Below are 16,305 nucleotides of genomic sequence, written 5' to 3' on the forward strand. Positions count from 1 at the left end.
GATTTTGGAGCCCAAAAAATAAAATCTGACACTGTTTCCACTGTTTTACCATCTACTTGCCACGAAGTGATACGACTGGATGTCATTATCTTAGTTTTCTGAATGTTGAGCTTTAAGCCAACTTTTTCTCTTCTCTTTCACTTTCATCAAGAGATTCTTTAGTTCTTTGCTTTCTGCCATGAGGGTGGTGTCATCTGCATATCTGAGGTTATTGGTATTACTCCTGGCAGTCTTGATTCCAGCTTGTGCTTCCTCCAGCCCTGCGTTTCTCATGATGTATTTTGCACAGAAGTTAAATAAGCAGGGGGACAATATACAGCCTTGACATACTCCTTTTCCTATTTGGAACCAGTCTGTTGTTCCATGTCTAGTTCTAATTGTTGCTTCCTGACCTGCATAAGGGTTTCTCAAGAGGCAGGTCAGGTGTTCTGGTTTCCCATCTCTTTCAGAATTTTCCACAGTTTACTGTGATCCACACAAAGGCTTTGGCATAGTCAATAAAGCAGGAATAGATGTTTTCCTGGAACTCTCCCTTTTTCGATGATCCAGCGGATGTTGGCAATTTGATCTCTGGTTCCTCTGCCTTTTCTAAAAGCAGCTTGAACATCTGGAAGTTCATGGTTCACATATTGCTGAAGCCTGGCTTGGAGAATTTTGAGCATTACTTTACTAGCGTGTGAGATGAGTGCAATTATGAGGTAGTATGAGCATTCTTTGGCATTGCCTTTCTTTGGGATTGGAATGAAAACTGACCTTTTCCAGTCCTGTGGCCACTGCTGAGTTTTCCAAATTTGCTGGCATATTGAGTGCAGCACTTTCACAGCATCATCTTTCAGGATTTGAAATAGCTCAACTGGAATCCCATCACTTCCACTAGCTTTGTTCGTAGTGATGCTTTCTAAGGCCCACTTGACTTCACATTCCAGGATGTCTGTCTCTAGGTGAGTGATCACACTATTGTGATTATCTGGGTTGTGAAGATCTTTTTTGTATAGTTCTTCTGTGTATTCTTGACACCTCTTCTTAGTATCTTCTGCTTCTGTTAGGTCCATACCATTTCTGTCCTTTATCGAGCCCATCTTTGCATGAAACGTTCCCTTGGTATCTCTAATTTTCTTGAAGAGATCTTTAGTCTTTCCCATTCTGTTGGTTTCCTCTACTTCTTTGCACTGATTGCTGAGGAAGGCTTTATCTCTCCTTGCTATTCTTTGGAACTCTGCTTTCAAATGGGTATATATTTCCTTTTCTCCTTTGCTTTTGCTTCTCTTCTTTTCACAGCTATTTGTAAAGCCTCCTCAGACAGCCATTTTGCTCTTTTGCATTTCTTTTCCATGGGGATGGTCTTGATCCCTGTCTCCTGTACAATGTCATGAACCTCCATCAGGCACTCTGTCTATCAGATCTAGTACCTTAAATCTATTTCTCACTTCCACTGTATAATCATTACCCTTTTATCATAAGGGCTAATGAGACTGTAAACTCCTTGAGAGGAGGGGCTGTGTCCATTTTGCTTTTATCAAAGGGATTTTGCTTTTATCATAAGGGGTTTGATTTAGGTCATACCTGAATGGTTTGGTGGTTTTCCCCACTTTCTTCAATTTAAGTCTGAATTTGGCAATAAGAAGTTCATGATCTGAGCCACAATCTGCTCCTGGTCTTGTTTTTGCTGACTGAATAGAGCTTCTCCATCTTTGGCTGCGAAGAATATAATCAGTCTGATTTCGGTGTTGGCCATCTGGTGATGTCCATGTGTAGAGTCTTCTTTTGTGTTGTTGGAAGAGGGGTGTTTGCTATGACCAGTGTGTTCTCTTGACAAAACTCTATTAGCCTTTGCCCTGCTTCATTCTGTACTTCAAGGCCAAATTTGCCTGTTATTCCAGGTGTTTCTTGACTTCCTACTTTTGCATTCCAGTCCCCTATAATGAAAAGGACATCTTTTTTGGGTGTTAGTTCGAAGAGGTCTTGTAGGTCTTCATAGAACCGTTCAATTTCAGCCTCTTCAGTGTTACTGGTCAGGGCATAGAGTTGGATTACCATGATATTGAATGGTTTGCCTTGGAAACGAACAGAGATCATTCTGTCGTTTTTGAGATTGCATCCAAGTACTGCATTTCGGACTCTTCTGATGACCATGATGGCTACTCCATTTCTTCTAAAGGATTCCTGCCCGCAGTAGTAGATATAATGGTCATCTGAGTTAAATTCACCCATTCCAGTCCATTTTAGTTTGCCGATTCCTAAAACGTCAACGTTCACTCTTGCCATCTCCTGTTTGACCACTTCCAGTTTGCCTTGATTCATGTACCTAACATTCCAGGTTCCTATGCAATATTGCTCAATGGACCAGAGCACACCATAAATGCATATATGCTAATTAGATGATTCAGAACAGGAACTGATCAGTACAAAAACCAATGGAGTTGAACCCAACTTCCTGCGAAAAGGGGACAAAGACAGGAGATTTGAGTTCAATCATGCCTACATGATAAAATCCCAATTAAAAACTCTAGACACCAAAGCTCAATGGAACTTCCTGGTTGATGAACACATGCATGTGCTGGGAGGATGACAGGTTCTAATTCCAAGAGGGAAAAGGTATGGAAGCCCTGCTTTTAGGACTTTCCCAGACCTCGTCCTATTTGTCTCTTGGCTTATCATGATTTGTATAACAAAACTGTAATCTGTGAAATTACTGAACCTGAAGGTGTCATGGGAACCCCTGGATTTACAGCCAGTTGGTCAGAAATATAGGCAATCTAGGGAACCCAAAACCTGCAGTTGGCATCTGAAATAATAAATAAGCATAGTCTTTTGGGGGACTGTGTCCTTTAAACTTGTGGGGTCTGATGCTAACTCTGAGTGGTTTGCATCAGAACTTAACTGCAAAAGTATATATAACCGTAGAGGTAGTATAAATACAGCCCACCTGGTCTATTCTGATGAGACAGGTAATGCATTCTTCTCTAAACACTTCATATGATATAAAGCTAAGCAATCATCTGGAAGGGCTAATGAAACGCCTTGAGAGGAGGGGCTGTGTCCATTTGGCTTTTATCAAATCCCCAACACAGCACAATGCTTGGCACTAAGCAGGAAATCAATTAAGATTTGTTGAATGGAAACTTTTCTTACTATTACGGCTTTTTCTTTGGCTTATGAAAAAGGAAGCTGGAGATAAAGCAGGGAAAAAGGCAGATTTATTGATGCCAAAGAGGCTCAGGCCTAATTTGATCCAAAGACAACACAGTACTAAGAAGGATCCCTGAAAATCAGTTAAAAGCTTTACCCCAGGTACAATCTGTACCGTTCAAGCTCCATGTCATTCTCCAGATTCTGTCATCTTAATATGCATCAGAATGACGTGGGAAGCTTATTGAAAATGCTGATGGCCAACTCTTAATTAAAGAAATGGTAGGCCAGTCAGAGAAGTTTCTTTTTTCTCCCTTCCAAAATATTTCTAGAATGACAGGCATAAAATAAAATACCAATTTTTAAAAGGCAACAGAGGAGACAAAAGTATACAAGATAGGGTCTTCCATGACGGTTCAGTGGCAAAGAACCTGCCTGCCAATGGAAGAGACTCGGGTTTGATCCCTGGTCTGGAAGATTCCACGTGCTGTGGAGCAACTAAGCCCCATAGCCACAACTATTGAACCCATGCTCTAGAGTCGCAAAGCCACAACTATGGAAGCCTGCATGCTCTGGAGGCTGTGCTTCATAACAAGAGAAGACAATGAGAAGTCACACTACAGCTAGAGTATAGCTCCAGCTCACTCAACTAGAAAAAAGCCCACGCAGCAACAGAGATGCAGCACAGCCCTGCAAAGACAGATAAAAAAGTATATAAGACGGTTCAAGATGTTTCCAGAACATGAAAGGAATGGGAGGGACAGACGATTTGGAGCAGAGGAGTTATAATTTGCAGTAGGAGTCACAGACTACTTGGAAGACAATGTGCCCTTCACAACCCACAAGAATCCCTCTACTTTAAACATGAGATACCTGAGGCAGGGAGGTATCAGCCATAAACCTGGAAAATAGGGGAATTCACTGGAAGTCTATATTCAGGCTAGGTGGATATCATTCTCACCCTGGGTTTTCCCAAAAGGAGACTGGAGATTTATTCTTTGTGGAGAAATCAAATCAGAGAGAGCCCAGCTCAGGGGTATCAGTCATGGCAGAGAGAGACAGAGAATGAAGCACTGGGTTGAAAATAAGCATAAATAACAATCTATGTGTAGAACTATGAGACTTTAAATCTAATTTCCTTCTCAGTGTTGAGAACCCAAAGGCCAAAAGCATTCCTGTCCCCAGCCTCCCCACCAGGCAGCAGGCTGAAGATTCTTTTCTAGAGAAAGTGAGATGAGACATCAGATATTGACATTTAAGGGTTCCCAAGTGAAAAGGGAAGACTAAGTTTGATCATCCAATAGGGAAGCCCACCAGGCAACTTCCATGAACCCAGAGCTTCCATGCAATTTAAAAATACTATATTCTTAAATATGAGCACTCTTTCATTCAAGGATCATCAACCCTCTAACGTGAAAGACACAAAAACAAAAAAAGACCTGAAAGAAACACTATAGCAGATGCAGATATCCCAAAAGACATAATCAATATCATCAGAGAAAAGATACTGCATTCATGAAACAAAACCAGCAAAAAAATGCATTAAGTAAGAGAATACTATTCAGAAATACAGACGTATATGTCAGGAGTAAGAAAAGAGTTGAGGACAGCTAATTCTGTTGAGTGGGGCTGATATTGATATTGATGTTGATATTTGATAACATGTTGGTTATCTAACTTAGCCACATGTATTTTGATTAAAAGTTTTTCTTTTTTTTTCAAACAAGCCTTTAAGTCCATGCTGTACATTAAGGCACCAATATCACCTGGTAAGATTGTCAGAAATGCAAAATCCCAGGGCTGCCTCCCCTTCCAAAACTACTGAATCTGGATCTGTATTTTCATCAAGATCTCCAAATTATTCTTAAACACATTAAAGTTTAAGAAGCATTTCTCTAGCTGACTTTGATGCAAGTGGTCCAGAGCTAAACATTATTAAACTGGTCCCCCAAGAATATCTATATTAGAGCAACCCGTGAACAGAACCAGAAGATTTAGCTCTTCTATGAAAATCAATCTCAACCTGAGGCGATTCTAAGAGCACTGGCAAAAATGTAAAAAACTCCCCAAATAGCTGCATATGTGGGATTCGTCACCTACTTTTTAGGTAGAAGTGAGAAGAAATCACGCTGAATGATGTACCACAGGTACACCTTGCAACAGTACCATTTGGTATGACTGGTTAGACTGGTTTTTCACCTAGGCCAGCTGGTTCCCCATCACAACCTGGGACAGTGAGAGATTATACACTGTCTGTGATAGTTTTGTGGAGATGAAGCAGATATGAAGGGTTCCATTTCAAACAAGCCAGTCCTGCATGAGAAGTCAATGTAGGGTGTTTCACCCAATTGTCTACTCCAGGTTCCAAGAATAGTTTGGCAGGAAAGGGCTGACTGCCAATTCTTTTGTGAATTAGAAAGCTATCAGCTCCTTAGCTCACCCTTTCTTCCTGTTTCTTCCCTTCCTCCGAATGCTTCTGCAGTGCCACTCTGAGTGACTCTCTGATGAGCTGGACTTCAACTTCTGAAGCAGAGAGTTTCTTTTCAAGCTCGATCTTTTCTTTGCTCAAGGCTTCTGTCTTCTGTGCAAACTGTGCACGTAAGAAAGTGTTCTCTCGCTGCAATTCCTGCAGAAAGATTCGCAATATGTAACTGTTCCTTACCCTGAGAGTCCCATGTACTTTACTTATACCTAGCATACTTTGTGGTCGAATATCAATTTTCTCTAAGACTTCCTGCAAGCAGTGCTTCTCAAAGTGTGGTCCTAGGACTAACAGGGGCTTCCTTGATAGTTCAGTTGGTAAAGAATCCACCTGCATTGTGGGAGACCTGGGTTCAATCCCTGGGCTGGGAAGATCCCCTGGAGAAGGGAAAGGCTACTTACTCCAGTATTCTGGCCTGGGGAACTTCATGGACTGTATAGTCCATGGAGTCACAGAGTTGGAGACAACTGAGCGACTTTTACTTTCAGGACTAACAGCTTCAGCATTACCTGGGAACTTGTTAGAAATGCAAATTCTTAAGTCCAACTCCCAGACCCAGTAAATCAGAAATTCTGGGGACGGATCTTAATAATCTGTGTTTTAACAAGCCCTCCAGGTGATTCAGATGCACACTCCAATTTCAGAACCACTGGCTTAAAGCAATATTCAAGGACCAGTCATGTAACAAAGGAATACAGGACAATATATCAGCAGACCTGGGCTCAAGGCCTGGTTCTCCTCCACTCATTCTTTACATGACTTAAGGTAAACTCTTCCTCCTTCTTGGGCCTCAATTTTCTCATCAGTAAATGAGAAGACTGAGATATATTCTATGTAATGGCCATTCTCACACTAACATTCTGATTCTCCAAGATGGAACATTATCTTAAGAAGCCCACTAGGTGGCAAAGCCAGTACAGTACTATAGTCTGTCTAATACTCATCACTCAAAAGCCCAAATTGCAGAAGAAGCTTGGCCAACATCTTTCAGAGCTCCTGCCCTGAGTGAAGCGTAGTTTTCCCTCAGTTGCTCCTAGACATGGAAGAATGAAAATGGGAATGGCTCTACATCTCCGTGCTACCTCTGCTGCTCTCTTCACTTGGCCAGGGCCGGTAGATGAAGACTTCTCAGAACATCACTCAATTCTAGGGCCTTACCATGAACCTTGCTCTGCCTTCCTTTTCTCCCAAGTATGTCCTGATATCAAGGCACCTGGACTTCCACTTGATTCCATCCTCAGGCCTTTTCTGCCCCCTCAAGAGCAGAACAGGAAATGCTTTATAATTAGAATGTTTACTTTCTGAGGGCAAGAATACCTTACTTCACTTGGTCCATTTTCTGTCTCCTGGATACCTACCAGTGCCAAGCACAGGGAAGATACTGAGTTATGACAAGCAGAGTGCCATCCTGGCTGCCAAGGCTTACCTGCAGCCTCAACAAGCAGACATCCCCAAAGGGGGCAGGACGGCCTAAAAGAGCACTGTGGACTTGCAGTTCACTCTCTCGCACCTTCTGTTCCAGCTGAGAGATATGTTTCCTCTGCCTGCGAAAGTCAGAACAGAATGAGGCCCAGGGTCCTGACACAAACCCACTTGTAATATGAGCCCCAACTTTCCTTAAATAGGTAAAAACCACACTTTGTAAACAAAGACCTTGGATTCTTGGGTAGTGCTGAAGGAAGAAATGCAAATGAGAAAACTGACTGAGGGAAAATGAAGAAAGATCAGCTGCAAAGACCCAGCTGCCTGGGTTTCCTCTAGGCATTCCCCACAGCCCCTGCAGAGATAGGCAACAAACCTATCACATTATTCACAAACAGGACTAGGCTACTTATTATGAGGCAAAGCAGGGGTCTAAACAGAGGAGGATGCACTGCCCTTGGGGAGATGTCATCAGTGGGGGCCCTATGGCTCCTTGCCCCCTTACTTGTCAATAAGGAGCTCCTTTTCCTTCAGAAGGTGTTCATTACTGCTCAAGATGCTCATCCATTGTGCTGGGTCTAACGTGGGCAATGAAGGAGAAAAACCAGCAGGATGGTGGCAGACGGCTCCATTCTGAAGCTGGAAGACAAGCAGGCCCAGTGGGACTTAATGTTAACCTACAGGCACCTGAAAGCACCTACAAAGCGCCCAGCTGTGTCTGCAGTCAAGATTCACTTTGGCTCATTTGGAGAAGGCCCACTGTTTATGAAATAATTTTAGCTCTGATGCATGACTGGAAAGAACCTGCCTAAGAGACTTCTGCCAACTGGACACTTCTTGCTCAGAAAGGCTCTAGTTTCTAAGAAAAGGTCAGTTTATCTTTCTTTATCTGGAACAAAAGCTAATCAGGAGCTAAGATGCCCTCACCAACCAGGAAAGGAGAATGTGTCCTGCTTCCTTTCTCCCCATTCTTAGTAAGTACAAGAACTTTCAAAAAACAAAACAAAACCAAAAAACAAACACAAAAGTAGTACAGTGGAAAGGATATGGGACTAAAAGATAGTTTTTGAACCCTAGAGCTCTGCCACTTAAACCAGCTCTGTGTCTCTGGACAGATTAGTTATTCTAAGAACCTGGTAAATTCCTACATTTACTTCATCAGAGTGCTGTAAGGATCAAGTAAGATTCTGTACGTTAAAGTACCTAGCCTAGTGACTGTTATGTAAGTACACACACATACAATCAGTGTTAGTGTCCTACTTCTGGGTTTCCCTTTGTAACCCTATGCTTTGGAGAACCAATCTGGTGTTTAGAACCAACAGATTTGATGACATTCACAAGACTGCCTACCTATAAAAATCTTCCCTCCTTTTTACAAACACTTTCTTTGGAGTCAAAACTTATAAGAAAAAAAAAAACCTATATAGTTCTAAGATTAGCACAGAAACTGCAAAGTCCAAGGAAAGAAAGGCCTCTACCTGCATTTGCTCCATCTGTAAACGGATCAATTCCAGCTGCTGCCGACAAGTGCTGAGTTCACAAGATCGCTCGCGGGAATGCCAAGGGTCAGGATTTGGCTGCCACACCTGAGAAGGTAGAGGCTTGGAGAGCCCAGGAGCAGGCTGGAGTCCCAAAGGAAGAACCCCACTGCTGCCAGGGTGTGGTCCATTCCTCTCACATGCTGCCCCGCTGCCTGGTGCCTTCTTGGTCTCAGGCAACCCTTTGTATAGCTCCTTGTTTGTGTCGGTTCTTGGGTTGTGGAAATAGACTCGGTAGTGGGGATCTGAATAAAGTGTCTCCAGCATTGCTGACTGATTGAGGGTAGACTCCATATTGGGAACATCAAACTTTCTCGCTGCTTCTTCTCTTTCATGGCCCACTGCTGGAAACCAGGACTGCTCAACTCCACTTTCTCCAGCAGCACCACAAAGATACATGAAATCTCTAGAAAGGCCTGGAGAACGTTTCATTGAACTGAGGTCTCCATTTCTTGTCATCCCCACACTTTCAGCCAACCCTGACAAAGGAAGTTTGGAAGAGGGTCCGGCAGCAGAATTTGGCTTGGCAGGAGAGGTCCCCAAAGTAGAAGGTATCACATGGGCTGTTGGAATGGTTACGTGGCTTTTGATGGGCTGGAAAGAAGGACTGCTACTTGAACTGCAAAAATCTGTGGAGAGAATAGTCTTCCGTAAGTCAAAATCGAAGCAGCAAGCTTTTTTTGAGTTTGGCTGCTATGCCAGACATTCTCTGCCTGAGAGCAGGCAGAGAGGGCACTGTCACAAGTATCAGGCAGAAAAATATAGCAGCCTAAATGGGAGATGTGTGTTCTAGGATCTCAAATGCCATTCCCAAGGCAAACCAAAGAAAGGTAACACTGGCTTCACTTTTAATTTATACTGTTCTTTGTATTTGAATAAAAAAAATCCTGCCAGTCAACAAAGCTGAAAACTGAACTTAAGAAAAACATCACTTACTTAAGGGAACTGGATTAGGTCCTACTCTTCCAAGAGCTGGGCGACTCTAAGCTATAATCCAATCTAATAAAAATGTCTTTTCCAAGGGCTGCCGGAATCCTCTTTGATCTCCAAAAGCTCCACAGCAAAGGTGAACAATGAATCTAAACTATCCAAAGAATACGGCAAACTGGATAGTGCTGCTTCGTGCCTGGGGAGGGGAGCGCCGCATCTGAATCAGGATTCTGCTCTCTCTCCCACACGCCAGACCTGACTGCCAGGATATGTCAAGTTATTCTTAGCAACTCTCAGGTTTCATTCTAGCACAGTGAGCACCCTCAACTGGTAAACACTGAAATCCTCTATTTTTTACTTTGCCTTTTATTTAGCCCCTTGTTTGTATATAACTGACTTTTCACTTTCCTTGAGACTGGATTTATGTTTCCTTTAGCTCCTGCCTAGTCTTGGGAGACAACTCTCCGATTGGCTCTGCTGCAGAAAGTTCACATTTTTACTGTTTCCAACTTTCAAGTGCCACTGTGAAGAGGACTACAAGGTCACAGAACTAACACAGGGCTGAGGGCTACAAGCAAAGTACAGGCAGGAATATGAGGAAACATACCTCTTGCCTTCAGCAGGCAGGGAACCGAGTGAGGGGGACAAGGGATAGAAACGTCTTTCTCAACTGTGTCCAAGATTCTTTCCAAACTAAGCAACATCTACTGTGGAGAAGAATAGATCTCCAATTTGTTTCATTTTCCATCAACCAACACAGAACATACTGAGCCAATGAGGACAGATACTAACCTTTTTCAGAATAAAATGGATATAGATCTGCTATCATCTTCGCATATGCATTTGTAAGCAGTTCTTTAAAAACAAGCAAGCCAAATTATCCCTTATAACGTATGCAGAGTACCTAATTTCCTCTATTCAGATGATCGTGGGGATTTATAAAATACCATAGTAAAAACAAACAAGAAGCAAAACAACCAGTAATTTTTGATGGCATGCATCAGCTTCTCAGGACCAAGAAAGAAGGACATTTCAAGAGTCAAAGGACACCGTTTTTGATGTCCCGAAACTTAAATACATAACTAGTCAACAGGGTTAAGGTAGACTGGTGGTGATGAAGATTCTAAGACTAGAAAGCTCCCTCCTTGAAATCTTCCATAGTGACACCATAATATTCTCTCATCAAGGGTCCCCACTTTCCAAATATAATTATGGAAGAGAAGACAGCAAGATTTTGGTTATGAGGGCTGCTTCTATGCTGAACTCGGCAATACCTTCTTCCATTCTCCACTCACGGCACCACTCTCTCACGACTCACCAAATTCAGTTTTGAGCCCATAATGCCCAAAGGAGTAATGCCAAAACCTAAGTCAGCAAAAAAGGTACCAACTGCCCAAAAGAATATTGTTTCTCTAATTTGCTGGTGAGTATGGTCCATCTATGGATGATGAAATGAGGTCTGTCAGCACTTGTGATTTATCTACTGTGTTTATCTATTTACATTAAGGAAACTGTGTGATTCTGAGAAAATACTATAAAATGTCAAGATACATTAAAGTCTGGCTTCTGTTTAAGAGCATTTTGAAAGAAAACAGCAACATATTTCCATAAGTGTCACTATCTTCTATAATTTTCAAAGGCTATTCAAATTTAGCATATGAGATATGTGATTTTTTAATATGAGCTATTTCAAATCCTAAAAGATGATGCAGTGAAAGTGCTGCACTCAATATGTCAGCATATATGGAAAACTCAGCAGTGGCCACAAAGGACTGGAAAAGGTCAGTTTCCATTCCAATCCCAAAGAAAGGCAATGCCAAAGAATGCTCAAACTGCCACACAACTGCACTCATCTCATGCGCTAGTAAACTGATGCTCAAAATTCTCCGAGCCAGGCTTCAGCAATACATGAACCGTGAACTTCCAGATGTTCAAGCTGCTTTTAGAAAAGGCAGAGGAACCAGAGATCAAATTGCCAGCATCTGCTGGGTCATCGAAAAAGCAAGAAGAGTTCCAGGAAAACATCTATTTCTGCTTTATTGACTATGCCGATGCCTTTGACTATGGGGATCACAATCAACTGTGGAAAATTCTGAAAGAGATGGAAATACCAGACCACCTGACCTGCCTCTTGAGAAACCTCTGTGCACGTCAGGAAGCAACAGTTAGAACTGGACATGGAACAACACACTGGTTCCAAATAGGAAAAGGAGTACGTCAAGGCTGTATATTGTCCCCCTGCTTATTTAACTTATATGCAGACTACATCATGAGAACTGCAGGGCTGGAGGAAGCACAAGTTGGAATCAAGATTGCCAGGAGAAATATCAATAACCTCAGATATGCAGATGACACCACCCTTATGGCAGAAAGTGGAGAAAAAAGTTAAAGGGGAGAGTGAAAAAGTTGGCTTAAAGCACAACATTCAGAAAACTAAGATCATGGCATCCATTCCCATCAGTTCAGTTCAGTCACTCAGAGTGTCCAACTCTTTGCAACCTCATGAATCGCAGCACTCCAGGCCTCCCTGTCCATCACCAACTCCAGAGTTTATCCAAACCCATGTCCGTCGGGTCGATGATGCCATCCAGCCATCTAATCCTCTGTCGACCCCTTCTCCTCCTATGCTCAATCCCTCCCAGCATCAGGGTCTTTTCCTATGAGTTGACTCTTCGCATGAGGTGGCCAAAGTGTTGGAGTCTCAGTTTCAGCATCAATCTTTCCAATGAACATCCAGGACTGATCTACTTTAGGACGGACCAGCTGGGTATCCTTGCAGTCCAAGGGACTCTCAAGAGTCTTCGCCAACACCACAGTTCAAAAGCATCAATTCTTCGGCGCTCAGCTTTCTTCACAGTCCAACTCTCACATCCATACATGACCACTGGAAAAACCATAGCCTTGACTAGATGGACCTTTGTTGGCAAAGTAATGTCTCTGCTTTTCAATATACTATCTAGGTTGGTCATAACTTTCCTCCCAAGGAGTAAGCATCTCTTAATTTCATGGCTGCAGTCACCATCTGCAGTGATTTTGGAGACCAAAAAAATAAAGTCTGACACTGTTTCCACTGTTTCCCCATCTATTTCCCATGGAGTGATGGGACCAGATGCCATGATCTTCGTTTTCTGAATGTTGAGCTTTAAGCCAACTTTTTCACTCTCCTCTTTCACTTTCATCAAGAGGCTTCTTAGTTCCTCTTCACTTTCTGCCATAAGGGTGGTGTCATCTGCATATCTGAGGTTATTGATATTTCTCCCGGCAATCTTGATTCCAGCTTGTGCTTCTTCCAGCCCACTGTTTCTCATGATGTAGTCTGCATATAAGTTAAATAAGCAGAGTGACAATATGCAGCCTTGACGTACTCCTTTTCCTATCTGGAACCAGTGTGTTGTTCCATGTCCAGTTCTAACTCTTGCTTCCTGACCTGCATACAGGTTTCTCAAGAGGCAGGTCAGGTGTTCTGGTTTCCCATCTCTTTCAGAATTTTCCACAGTTGATTGTGATCCACACAGTCAAAGGCTTTGGCATAGTCAATAAAGCAGAAATAGATGTTTTCCTGGAACTCTCTTGCTTTTTCCATGATCCAGCAGATGTTGGCAATTTGATCTCTGGTTCCTCTGCCTTTTCTAAAAGCAGCTTGAACATCTGGAAGTTCACGGTTCACGTATTGCTGAAGCCTGGCTTGGAGAATTTTGAGCATCAGTTTACTAGCGTGTGAGATGAGTGCAGTTATGCGGCAGTTTGAGCATTCTTTGGCATTGCCTTTCTTTGGGATTGGAATGGAAACTGACCTTTTCCAGTCCTGTGGCCACTGCTGAGTTTTCCAAATTTGCTGGCATATTATATGAGTGCAGCACTTTCACAGCATCATCTTTTAGGATTTGAAATAGCTCAACTGGGATTCCATCACCTCCACTAGCTTTGTTCATAGTGATCCTTCCTAAGGCCCACTTGACTTCACATTCCAGGATGTCTGGCTCTAGGTGAGTGATCACACCATCATGATTAACTGGGTCATGAAGATCTTTTTTTGTACAGTTCTTCTGTGTATTCTTGCCACCTCTTCTTAATATCTTCTGCTTCTGTTAGCTCCATACTATTTCTGTCCTTTATCGAGCCCATCCTTGCATGAAATGTTCCCTTGGTATCTCTAATTTTTTTGAAGAGATCGCTAGTCTTTCCCATTCTGTTGTTTTTCTCCATTTCCTTGCATTGATTGCTGAGGAAGGCTTTCTTATCTCTCCCTGCTATTCTTTGGAAATCTGTTTTCAAACGGGTATATCTTTCCTTTTCTCCTTGGCTTTTTGCTTCTCTTCTTTTCATAGCTATTTGTAAGGCCTCCTCAGACAGCCATTTTGCTTTTTTGCATTTCTTTTCCATGGGGACAGTCTTGATCCCTGTCTCCTATACAATGTCATGAACTTCCATCCATAGTTCGTCAGGCACTCTGTCTGTCAGATCTAGACCCTGAAATCTGTTTCTCACTTCCACTGCATAATCATAAGGGATTTGATTTAGGTCACACCTGAATGGTAATGGTGTTGCCTACTTTCTTCAATCTAAGTCTGAATTTGGCAGTAAGGAGTTCATGATCTGAACCACAATCAGCTCCAGTCTTATTTACTGTATAGAGCTTCTCCATCTTTGGCTGCAAAGAATATAATCAATCTGATTTCGGTGTAGACCATCTGGTGACGTCCATATGTAGAGTCTTCTCTTGTGTTGTTGGAAGAGGGTGTTTGCTATGACCAGTGCGTTCTCTTGGCAAAACTCTATTAGCCTTTGCCTTGCTTCATTCCATACTGCAAGGCCAAATTTGCCTGTTATTCCAGGTGTTTCTTGACTTCCTACTTTTGCATTCCAGTCCCCTATAATGAAAAGGACATCTTTTTTGGGTGTTAGTTCGAAAAGGTCTTGTAGGTCTTCATAGAACCGTTCAGCTTCAGCTTCTTCAGAGTTACTGGTTGGGGCATAGGCTTGGATTACCATGATATTGAATGATTTGACTTGGAAACAAACAGAGATCATTCTGTCGTTCTTGAGATTACATCCAAGTACTGCATTTCGGACTCTTCTGATGACCATGATGGCTACTCCATTTCTTCTAAGGGATTCCTGCCCACAGCAGTAGATATAATAGTCATCTGAGTTAAATTCACCCATTCCAATCCATTTTAGTTCGCTGATTCCTAAAATGTCAACGTTCACTCTTGCCATCTCCTGTTGAATGGTTCTATGAAGACCTACAAGACCTTTTAGAACTAACACCCAAAAAAGATGTCCTTTTCATTATAGGGGACTGGAATGCAAAAGTAGGAAGTCAAGAAACACCTAGAGTAATGGGCCAATTTGGCCTTGGAATAGGGAATGAAGCAGGGCAAAGGCTAATAGTTTTGCCAAGAGCATGCACTGGTCATAGCAAACACCCTCTTCCAACAACACAAGAGAAGACTCTACACATGGACATCACCAGATGGACAACACCAAAATCAGATTGATTATATTCTTTGCACCCAAAGATGGAGAAGCTCTATACAATCAGCAAAAACAAGAACAGGAGCTGACTGTGGCTCAGATCATGAACTCCTTATTGCCAAATTCAGACTTAAATTGAAGAAACTAGGGAAAACCACTAGACCATTCAGGTATGACCTATATCAAATCCCTTATGATTATACAGTAGAAGTGAGAAACAGATTTAAGGGACTAGATCTATTGGAGGGCCTGATGAACTATGGACAGAAGTTCGTGACATTGTACAGGAGACAGGGATCAAGACCATCCCCAATGAAAAGAAATGCAGAAAAGCAAAATGGCTGTCTGGGGAGGCCTTACAAATAGCTGTGAAAAGAGAAGCAAAAAGCAAAGGAGAAAATGAAAGATATAAGCATCTGAATGCAGAGTTCCAAAGAATAGCAAGGAAAGATAAGAAAGCCTTCCTCAGCGATCAATGCAAAAAAATAGAGAAAAAGAACAGAATGGGAAAGACTAGAGATCTCTTCAAGAAAATAAGAGATAACAAGGGAACATTTCTGGAGAAGGCAATGGCAACCCACTCCAGTACTGTTGCCTGGAAAATCCCATGGACGGGGACCCTGGTAGGCTGCAGTCCATGGAGTCGAGAAGAGTTGGACACGACTGAACGACTTCAGTTTCACTTTTCACTTTCATGCATTGGAGAAGGAAATGGCAGCCCACTCCAGTGTTCTTGCCTGCAGAATCCCAGGGATGGCGGAGCCTGGTGGGCTGCCGTCTATGAGGTTGCACAGAGTCGGACACGACTGAAGCGACTTAGAAGTAGCAGCAGCAAGGGAACATTTCATGCAAAGATGGGCTTGATAAAGGACAGAAATGGCATGGAGCTAACAGAAGCAGAAGATATTAAGAGGTGGCTCTTCTTAATGAAATAACTGTACAAAAAAGATCTTCACGACCAAGATAACCACAATAGTGTGATCACTCACCTAGAGCAAGACATCCTGGAATGTGAAGTCAAGTGGGCCTTAGAAGGCATCACTACGAACAAAGCTAGTGGAGGTGATGGAATCCCAGTTGAGCTATTTCAAATCCTAAAAGATGATGCTGTGAAAGTGCTGCACTCAATATGCCAGTAAATTTGGAAAACTCAGCAGTGGCCACAGGACTGGAAAAGGTCAGTTTCCATTCCAATCCCAAAGAAAGGCAATGCCAAAGAATGCTCAAACTGCCGCATAACTGCACTCATCTCACACGCTAGTAAACTGATGCTCAAAATTCTCCAAGCCAGGCTTCAGCAATACGTGAACCGTGAACTTCCAGATG

At 42.5% G+C, this 16,305-nt stretch overlaps 1 protein-coding gene across 2 annotated transcripts in view; it reads right to left on the reverse strand.

Moving 5' to 3' along the window:
- CEP85 (centrosomal protein 85) overlaps positions 1-16,305 on the reverse strand; it is a 42,962-nt gene that overhangs the window by 10,348 nt on the left and 16,309 nt on the right. The window contains exons 1-5 of one of the 2 annotated variants that reach the window (XM_052655253.1): positions 9,508-9,741; positions 8,512-9,200; positions 7,539-7,672; positions 7,038-7,155; positions 5,570-5,755 (exon numbers count right to left, since the gene is read on the reverse strand). In XM_052655253.1, the coding sequence (XP_052511213.1) occupies positions 5,570-5,755; positions 7,038-7,155; positions 7,539-7,672; positions 8,512-9,030 (957 nt within the window). In that variant the 5' untranslated portion in view covers positions 9,031-9,200; positions 9,508-9,741. Of the gene's footprint in view, positions 1-5,569; positions 5,756-7,037; positions 7,156-7,538; positions 7,673-8,511; positions 9,201-9,507; positions 9,742-16,305 lie in introns of those variants that run through there. The other variant, XM_052655244.1, reaches the window with a different exon arrangement.

This window comes from Budorcas taxicolor, chromosome 2 (assembly GCF_023091745.1).
Source record: "Budorcas taxicolor isolate Tak-1 chromosome 2, Takin1.1, whole genome shotgun sequence".
NCBI classification, from domain to species: Eukaryota; Metazoa; Chordata; class Mammalia; order Artiodactyla; family Bovidae; genus Budorcas; species Budorcas taxicolor.